Source organism: Chondrus crispus, genomic scaffold, assembly GCF_000350225.1.
Source record: "Chondrus crispus Stackhouse genomic scaffold, scaffold_694, whole genome shotgun sequence".
In the NCBI taxonomy this organism is placed as follows: Eukaryota; Rhodophyta; class Florideophyceae; order Gigartinales; family Gigartinaceae; genus Chondrus; species Chondrus crispus.
In genome coordinates, this window is record NW_005178705.1 from 1 (window position 1) to 10,001 (window position 10,001).

The 10,001-nt window shown below is 50.9% G+C and overlaps 1 protein-coding gene across 1 annotated transcript; it reads right to left on the reverse strand.

Annotated features, from left to right (window-relative positions):
* Positions 1 to 7,612: 7,612 nt before the first annotated feature.
* On the reverse strand, positions 7,613 to 9,063 carry CHC_T00008430001 (Mitogen-activated protein kinase). The gene is made up of 3 exons (XM_005711181.1): positions 8,633 to 9,063; positions 8,427 to 8,481; positions 7,613 to 8,284 (listed from the first exon to the last, which is right to left on the reverse strand). The coding sequence occupies exons 1-3, from the start codon at positions 9,061 to 9,063 to the stop codon at positions 7,613 to 7,615; spliced, it is 1,158 nt and encodes a 385-aa protein (XP_005711238.1).
* Between the last annotated feature and the right edge of the window lie 938 nt (positions 9,064 to 10,001).

A 10,001-nucleotide genomic window follows, 5' to 3' on the forward strand; every position in this document is an offset into this window, starting at 1 on the left:
CCCTTCGAGACCCCGCGCACGCGCGCCCCAACCTCCTTCGAGGACTCGCCGTCTGACGACTCCGCCTCCGATGCCGACTCTCACCCAACCCCCTCGCTCCCTGGCAAGCGTTCCCCCTCGGACGCCCAGTCGCCGGACCAGCGCCGCCGCGACCACCACAACACCCATACGCGCCGCTGCCGCGCCCGCCTCAACTGGCGCTTCGACGCGCTCAACCGTATGCTCCCGGCCGTCGACAACGCACAGGTCAAGCACAAGGTCCACATCCTGGACCACGCCCTCAACGCTATCACCGCTCTGCACGCCGAGAACAACCATCTCCGCCTGCGCGTCGCCCTGCGCTCCAACGCCTCCCTGCTGCAGTGGATCGACACCTTCGCCCCCACCGCCCCTACCCCCGTCGACGCCCTCAAGCCTGTGCTAGACATCCTCACCTTCGTTGGCGGCTGGGCCTACGCCGAGATTTGGGAGAAGCTGCCCGGAGGCAACTTTCAGATGAAGCACTTCGCCGTCAAGAGCTCCGCCCTGCTGCAGCCCGCCCTGGCTAATTTGGGCAACTTCGCCATGGACGCCCACGTCCCCAACCACCACTCGGATATGATCGCCCACGTCTTCTCCACCGCCCGCCCTGTGTGGACGGACAACGTCCTCGACCAATGCCGCGACCCGGCCCGCAGACAAGTCTTGTCAGCCGCCCGCTTGAAGTCTGCCCTCGCACTCCCCGTACTCGTTGACGGGGAGGTCACCCATCTCGTCGCCATGTACGACGTGCGGGACCGCCCCCGCGACCCAAAGCTCCTCAAATTTGCCACGTTCGTCACCGTCATGGTGGGCAACGCCTTCGGCGCCGCGCAGGCCCAGAGAGAGTACGAGGCACCCAGTGGTCCTACGCCCAAGCCCCCTCTAAAAACGTCCAAGGCCGCGAAGGCGGCCAAGTCTACCGCCCACACACCGAGGAGAGTTGGCCAGAAGGCGAAGAGGGACGTGTCTATGGTCATGACCCCGAAGAGACCAAAACTGACTGTTTAGGGGTGGAAGAGTGCGGACGCGAACCGGACACGGTCTTGTACATAATGCTGATGAGATGACTCATTTTTCCGAGGACTCTATCTCTGAGAAGAAGCCCATGGGGAAGTGCGCGAAGGTAATGGGAGGGGGGTGAATTGAGAGAGGTTTTTTTGATGTGCGCAACGTGGCACATTTCGACTTGTATATTTTTATTGATTTGTTTGAGAGTTCTAGTCATACATAAATTGCAAGATTGCATCATACTGTACCTCCCCTCCATCTTCAAAAGCCTTACCGCCCTCCCGACCTTCCCAATCTCCCTGGCTACTGTACCCTCAGCTTGACCGCTGCACCTCAACCCACCTATTTGCTCACCTCGTCCTCTCCCCTCGGAGACAATCCATGCTTGCTTGTCGAGAAGTAAGCGGAAAACGTTCTGCAGACCGTGCACTCTAGAGGATTGAATATCTACACGGCGCCATTGCGCAACGTGCAGAGAATAGGTGTTGGTAACGATCCAAGCGGTAAGGCCCCGGTCAAATATCTTCTTGAATTCCTCAGACTTGATCACGTACAACAGATCGCTCCAGGCGCCAGCCGCTAAAATTCCACCTCCGCCACCGCCACGGCGCCCGTGTTGCAGCTGCATCCCAGTCACCCACGCAAATACTACTACTGTACACCCATTTCACCCGCGATGAAGATCGCCAACATCGCATTCCATTCCGGCCTGTAGTCTCCTCCAACGCTGCGCGCTAAATCTACCCGTTTTTCTCGCTAGTGAAATGCATGCGCAAGGCCACCAGCGTGTGAGTTGCCCGAGATCCGACACTTCCTAAATGCAGTCTTTGCTACGCTAATGTGCTCCATATTGAGTCCGCAGGGCGCGAAACCGCTTGCTTTACTCGGGCTTCACACTTCTACGGCGTCACGCTTTCACTGCATTTTGTGAAAAAAGGGTCTCTGATCAAGACTACAAAGCCAGATTAGACGGGGCAGCAAAGAGGTTGGACGCATGTATCTCAACCCGCGTTATCAAAGCCCGCACGATCGGCTTGAGCTTCAGCTGTCGTCCTTTGGCGGACATTGGGGTGGTACAACCCGCGAGGGGGTTGCAGCCTTCTAAACGCTGATGCGAAAGGATTCCATTCCCCATGTGCTGAAGAGGATCCTCATCAGCTACGAGAGCGTCCGTACCCTTCTGCTGCAAGTCTCTTTCCCAGTCAGCATTTCACTGTAGCAAAAGAAACAACAGACAGGCCTGTGGTCTGTGCCCACAGAACACACATCTTGCGAGATTTGCAAGGCCTCTGCAGATATTCTATACGTCATCATTCTGAGCAATTGTACACTTCATCAAGTGAGTGCTCTGTCCAAAAAAAAGACGTCTCGTTCCCCATCCAGACGACTTCAACGTCTTTCTCGGTGACTCGCTACCGCTCCCGCGTTCGGCCTTTCGTTTCGCAGTCAGCAAAATCTCCAGAACCAAGTCGCGATCCTAGAAACTTCGTCTACAACGACCGTCAGCAATCACCATTCCCCCATCATAGCAGCGAGACGCAGAGAAGGTAAGGGTACCTGCTGCGGATCAGCATCTGTGCGCAATCTCGTGTGCATTTTAGGAAGCGTCCTTGCACGAATCAACGCACCCGGAACACCGAACCTGAATTCATGCCCCTTCATTTGACGGATCATTAAGAGCCATCCTTCGGAGGGAAGCACACTTTACATGTTAAGTCAATATGACCCTTGAGATCGGGATACAGTACATGTAGAAGAGGCTGTAGGGTAGACGCCCTCGGAAACAGTTACAGTATTAGTAGTTATTCGGTAAGAAACTGAGGGGTCTGAAGTCTGAAGATTCCCCGCCGCAGTTTTTTTTTTTTTTTTTTTTGCATCTCCATACTCGTCTCTGCTTACCACGGGGAGTCCGTGCTCTTGGCTTCTCCCACGCCCTATCTCCTTGAAGAGCCTTGCAGATCGTTCAGCCTGCAGCTCGGTGGGAGAAATGCCTCGTCAATGATGATCACGGAGAGTACATAGTGCTGTGCACAGTACACGCCCATTGCAAAATTGGACAAAAATTCAACAACAAGCACCACTATTCTGCGAAGTAGCGCTCGCACAAGTTGTACTCAAGGGTTCAGTACAACCTCGGTCCTTTCTCTCTTTGCCACTGATGGCTAATCTTTCTGCAACCAGGCTACTCAAGCGTGAGTTACGAAAACACATCAGAGCGACACTATCATCTCTCCCGCAACCGGAAGTATCATCTGAAAGTTACAGGACGACGGCACGATTTCTGGCGTCTCCAGAGTACGAGGTTGCGCAGACGATCGCCGTGTATGCGTCAATGCCGCATGAGTTCGACACGTCATTCCTTCTTGCGGACGCATTTCAGCGGAAGAAGCAGATATTCATTCCGCGCGTCACGTCCAAGTCTCGACATGAGATGATATTCTTAGAAGTCGCGTCCGAATCTGAGCTCGCGAGCTGGTCGCCGAACAGTTGGGGCATTCGTGAGCCTCCTCTTGAGCCCGGTCGTGCACAAGCGCCTCGAGATGTCGGACTTGACGTGGTCGTTTTGCCTGGTGTTGCATTTGATGCGTATGGCGCTCGCTGCGGGCATGGCATGGGATTCTACGACACTTTCCTCGCTAATTACAAGAAATGCAGGCAACCTATGCCCAGACTGGTGGCTCTGGCATTATCAGCACAGATCGTGGGCAATGTCCCAGTTACGGAGGACGACTGGAATGTAGATGAGGTACTCTTCGAGTCGCCTTAGGGCTTGTAGATGGAGGACACTCGCCTTCTTCACAGTTTCGCTTGATATCTGTACTCTGCGAACAGCGTTGTTTGCTTGCTTCACTCGCGGACGAAGTCCAATTGTCTCCCCGTGTAGACACACGCTCCCAAAGCTTGTTTGCTTCTTTTGTTCTGCTTGCTTCACTCGAGGACGAAGCACAATTGTCTCCCCATGTAGACACACGCTCCCAAAGCTTGTTTGCTTCTTCTGTTCGCCCCAACTGACAGAGACGTGCAATTACCCCAAGCTCCAGCGCTGCCCTTTCTACCTCAGATTCTTCCGAAGCGATGATCTGATTCGCTTGTGGCAAATAGAATGCACAAAGAAGTTCAGCCCATATATCTTGCTCATCCATTTCCCAGAGATACGGTCACACCTCTGAGTCAGGTTTCGCAGTTGGTTTGCTACGCATTTGAATGCAGGTTTAACTCAGCCCCATCAGGATGTGTTTTTTTCCTGTTCTCGTTAAACCTTTTCTGTTTTTTTTGTTTTTTGCAAAGCAACGTGGCCGCAGCCCGCTCTGGCAAGGTTCACGGCGATGTGAAGAAGAGGACTTGTGGGGTGATGACCGATGTCGCTGCGAATGCGTGCCTCTCAGCGATGAAGTCAGTTGTCGGAAGCGTCTCTTTTTATTGATAAGATACAAAGAGGCGCCATCATAGTTTCGAAACGAAAAAAACAAATTTGCCGAACAGAAATCTGTTATACAACTTCGAACTTGTGGTAATCGCGTAGTCGTGAACGGTGCCGACGATAGGAGAGTGAACTCCTTCACCAATAAACCTCTCAGGTCTCTGCAAAAGCACTCGTGGGGGCTCATGGTTGGTTGGGATGGCACCTGTCAAATACCTCCAGCAATTAAGACTTTAATTTTAATCACGGTGTCGCCTGCCAATGTTCAAGCCAGGTAGAACACAAGCAGCACGACCGAGGACTGTTGATATACTTTCATGAAGAGGACGATTGTCTTGAAAAAAGTAGTATCACAGCTCTGTAAGGTTTGACAGAAGGTACCAGTAGTCACAGCGACAACGTTAGTCATCGTAATGAATTGAAGAATTGCTGGTGCGGGGTGACAAGATATATGCAGTTTTACCTTACCATAGGTGCAAAAAGCATCTCATCTGCGCATTTTGCCTTGTTTTTTTTAAGAAGAGGTCTTCTTCTTAATATGTCAATATTTCTTTTTTGTTCTTCGCCACTGTCCTCGATGACGCTCTATAAGCTAATTTCTGGGAGTAGGGATCAACAATTGACATGTACTCTCTCGCTTTCCCTGCATTGACATTCCTAGTTTCTCCTCTCCGCTGCTTAATATAGGATAAAGCAGCGGCGCACTCCTGCTGGCTCGCAGCTGCAGATAAATCTTGTCTGAAGATATCGTCCATGGAAGTTGCGCAGAGCCGTTCATGAAAACAAGCCCCGTTTATCCTGAATATTCCGCCCGTTCACACGCAACGCAATCAACTCCTATCGTTGTCGACGAATTTGATGTCCAACGAAAAAGACCGGCACGAACAAGAGCGCGAGGAAGTACTTTTACTGCTTCCGCAGCTGCCCGTCTTCGACATGAAATCTCACAGGGACTCAGGAAACAGCACTCCTCGTAAAGGCTCGCGATCTCCGACTAGTAGTTCGGGTGGTCGTACATCAACAGAGAGGCACCGCCATTCGCCGCCGTCAAGAAACAGGTGGACCGAAGAAAACAATCACGCGTTCCCTGGAAACACAATCGAGGGGTCAAGCCATAGCCCAGTCCTCCCAAGGCCTAGCGATCCACAGAGCTCTTCGGTGTCGCCAGCTCAGGCATCGAGACCTCGAGACTATTGGGAGACTGTTTTGGGACCATCTAATGAAACGGAAGTGTCGGGAAGCACGAATCCTACGCCGAGTGGAAGATGTGAAAAACCTTATTCTTGTTCAATCTGTCCGCTGCGTTTTAAGAAGCGTTGCAACCTCCTAACTCACATTAGTAATGTGCATGAGAAGGTTCGACCTTTTCTGTGTTCTGTTTGCTTTCGCAAGTTCGCCCGCAAGTCTAACTGTGTGAAACACGTGAGTTTTTATTGTGGAGTGTTCTATTTTTTTTATTTTACAGCTTGTGAAATACTTTGCGGGCTGACCATTTTGTTTACTCTCTCTTTTGTGGTTTCGAACGATTGCTTGCGGACTCTACGATGCACCGTGAAGATGAAACTTGTTCATCGAATGCCAAGGGATAGGATTGAGGTATTGGAAACGCACAACGAGGAAAACTGAAGTGAGTTGAGGGTGAAAAAGGTGGTTTCTGGTGGTTGTTTACGAGCTGCAACTCTTAGATTCTAGACGTTGAAGGCATGTTTGGCATGCAAAAAGATAGTGATTATGTGAGAAAGCAAAGGGATGCTGAGGAAATAGCGAGATTAAAATCTGAGGATGAGGAAGGGCAATGTCTTTGATCCGGTCGGTTGATGTTGACTTGACTTTGGGACGCTCTTTGGGATGCAACATGGAAGATTGATATATGTGATGAGTGATTGGATTTCCCTGCGTGTACATTACAGGCTGTATTCCAGATCGTACAATGGTGTGGTTGGTAGACGCAAAGGGGCAAGCTGACAAACCGTAGATCTAACAAAGAAGGTTTTCACAAGTTGCTTTGCCAACGGGCACCGCCTGGGGCTGACACCACAGTATCGCGGGACACTCGACACGTGTACAACTCCTGGAGGATGCTTTTTGTCACGTGGGCGTTTCCGTAAAAAAAAACGCGCAGGCAAGATCAGAAATGAGAATCTCAAGTTTTTTTTCTACTCATATATTGCTCGAGCGTATGTCGCCGAAGTGGGCGGCACTCAAAGGGCACCACACAGCCGTAACTTTCTCCCTCAAAACCTCCTAAGAGGACCGCGTCCCACGCGCACCTCCGCCGTGCACGTGTCCCCAGTGTCATTCAGCATTCTGCTCGTGTCATCCCACGCTTCCACTTCTCCCAGTCTTGTTCCCGTAGGGCCTTCGTGGACGCGCATAGTTTGCATACACACCACTTCCCGCATCCGATGAGTCACTTTCCTTCACCACGAGCCTACCGAGTTTTATATCGCGTCGGCATAAAATTCAATTACACTTCCGCCGTACACTGTCACCCCGACCCGTTTTATAACATCCCCACACCTTACAACTGCCTCGCCACAAACGTGTATCTGCACTCGCATCGCTATATCCTCGTCTACACCGTTCCTCAGTCTCGTTTGTGTCACCCTCTGCATCCGTGTCCTCGTCGGGCGTGGAATATATTCGCACACCACATCTGGCCCTTACATACTCCCTTGTCCTGTCCCATCAGAGGACCGTCCATGTCTGACCGTCAGTCATTCCCACACACTGCCTTCGACTTACCTGTGCTCGTATTTTCTCTCCAGGAACCCCTTTCATAGGCATGTTCTTCACCTCTTCGCGCTTGCGCTACCGTCACAGCACTTACATACGTCTTTCTCGCCCATACATGCACCTTCTTCTACGCCCCTTTCGCCAACTCATCGTTGCGCGTTTCTCTCCGCGTTGAGAACAAGCTGCTCGGTCATAGTCCTTTGTACTGTCTTTTTAACAGTGACGTCATACCTAATCCTCATCATTGCTTGCAATTTCAACGATGAAAACGAACGAGCGATGCTCTCTACCCCAAGGCGAGTATCAAAGAACACAAAAATGACTTTAGGTAGCGTCTGCGCGTCTGGTCTCAACGTTCTCTCAGGGCCGTCTGCAGGATTTGTTTTCCTGTACCCACAAACAAACACATACCTACTCTCTCTAATCTTAATACCTACTGCTCTCAACCCTCTTCACAATGCCATCAGCGTAAACAGCTAATGGGGGCTCCCTCGCCCGAGCTTCTGGATGGAACTTTAAGATTTCATCCCACATCAGTCGTCGTATACCATGCTTGCCCAAGTCCTTCTCGCTCGGCGGTTCTAAAACATTCTGTTGAGTCGTAGCCGTTGTCTCCGAATCTGGGTCTCTGTATTCGGCCACATACGGATGCGCTAGCGCTTCTTCGGCTGACAGCCTTTTCTCAGGGTCAAACTGCAGCAGTCGGTCGACCAGGTCCTGTGCTGCGGGGCATGATTCTGGCATTAGCGCACTCATGCTCTTTCGTGGAGAGGCAGGTATTTTCGACACGAAGTCTCGTGCCCGCAGATTCTTGATGCCCTTGATTTCTTCGTCGGTTGGCTTTCCTAGAAGCGAGCAAATGACTTGAATTTGGTTCTTGACGTCGCTGCCTGGGAATATTGGTCGACGACAGTAAAGCTCGGCGATGAGGCACCCTATACTCCACATGTCGATTGCCGCTGTATACTCTGCAGCAGCCAGTAGCAGCTCAGGTGCTCTATACCACCGCGTCACGACATATTCTGTCATCTCATTCTTCGACTCGTCCGGAGCTCCTATGTATCTGGCCAGTCCAAAGTCGCATATCTTGATGTCACACTGTCATTGATGGGTTAACGAAACGGGAGAAAAGAGAGTGACCAACAAGTTGGCACATGTAGCGAAGAAAAAAAGTTAGACATCATGTTCGTCTCCGTTTAAGAAAGGGGGACTTTCAGCCTCATTGCTGGAGACAACGTACAGTCTCAGCGACCAAAATGTTGGCTGGTTTCAGATCTCTATGAAGTATGTTCGCACTGTAATCACAAACGAAACTCACACACAAACAGGAAACGCGAATGGGAAGACGTTAGTTCTGCATCTTCCACAGCTGGGATCCCCGTCGCGTGAGCGCGGGATTGGTGAGAACCATGCTGCCTGTAATGCAGAAGAGTGCTTGAAACCCACCTGTGCAGATACTTCATTGCTCGAAAAATCTGATACGTAAAGAATTTTTTGTGGTCGTCAAGAAGGGCATGCTTCGATCGTAGCACTTTGTGTAAGTCCGTGTCCATGAGCTCCGTTACAATGTAAACATCTTCGAAACCCTCATAGCTTTCCGGCTCATCGATGTCAAGTATCTGGAGTATGTTTGGATGCCTCAGCGCATGCATTAATCTCACCTCGCGAATAATTCTCTTCGCATCGGTGAGGTCCTCAAACACCCCGGCCACTTTCTTGACGGCAACCTTTATGTTATTCTGTTCATCCTTTGCTGCACACACGACTCCATATGCACCGAGACCCAGGACTTTAATAAACGAGAAGCGAGTGTCTATCCGAAAAGTGGTACCTCGCGCATTAAACGATTCTTTTTGAGGAACCCGTTCGTCTGGCATCGGTGAGCAAATGGCATCGATGTCCATTCTGCTGCGTTGAGGCGCTCCCTGCGACGAGTTTGCGCGGGCTACTCCTTGCGAGCCTGCCAAGCTCTTTGTCCGGCTAAACACCCACTGCATGATGTCTTTTCCCTTCATGGCTTTCCTTAAAAGTAGGTTTTGTGTCCCAATACTTGCAATGCGTACAGAGAATGCTCTGTTGGATGACGGAAGATATTCAGTTGTCCGAAACTGCTTGCAATTTTCTTTCGCTCTCCTGCTTCGTAAGAATATTCTTCCTCGACAGGCGACCGGCCTCTCTTTTTGCTTTCATTGTTTATCGCTCATCCTTCGCTTGCCTCGAAAAGCACAAACGAAAATAACAAAAAGCCCCGTGCGTTAGATGCTTTATTTTTATAATAAACAAAATACAAGCGAAAAAAGATGCACCAATCTCAAAGGAAGTGCAAACAAAACTCCCTGTTCCCAGCGAGTGCTAGAACGTGATACGGTCACGAGTATTGCGTGTAACAGAGCGGGCCCGGGGACACTTTACAACGGGAGAAATTGGAGCCGCATGACGAAAAACGGGTCTAATTCTCATACACAACAATCATCAAAAGATGAGGCGAATCACCAATTGCGCACGCACGAAAAGGCAGTCGAAGTCCAACCGGCAGCGATACGAAAGGGCGAGAGTAGGCTACTGGAGCGCGGCGGTGATGGCAGCTTGTAACTACAAGCTCTGATTTTTCGATCCTTCTCTAAGGCGGTAAACGGTCATGATGCAACGGGCCAACGGGCATCATAAACTGGAGCCCAGCCAAGATTCCCCTTCCGCGAGAAAGCAATTAAATATATGCAAGAGTCAAAATACATAAAACATCGGCGACGCATGCAGGCACACGAAACAGATGCGGCACATCTCAGCGTTGCGGCGGCGGCGAGACGAGTCGCCC

Coding starts and splice junctions, on each gene's coding strand:
- CHC_T00008430001 (XM_005711181.1), bottom strand. CDS start 9,063: ATGCCAGACGAACGGGTTCCTCAAAAAGAATCGTTTAATGCGCGAGGT. Junction 8,482..8,632: donor GCAATGAAGTATCTGCACAG/GTGGGTTTCAAG, acceptor TTGTGATTACAG/TGCGAACATACTTCATAGAG. Junction 8,285..8,426: donor ACATTTTGGTCGCTGAGACT/GTACGTTGTCTC, acceptor CATCAATGACAG/TGTGACATCAAGATATGCGA.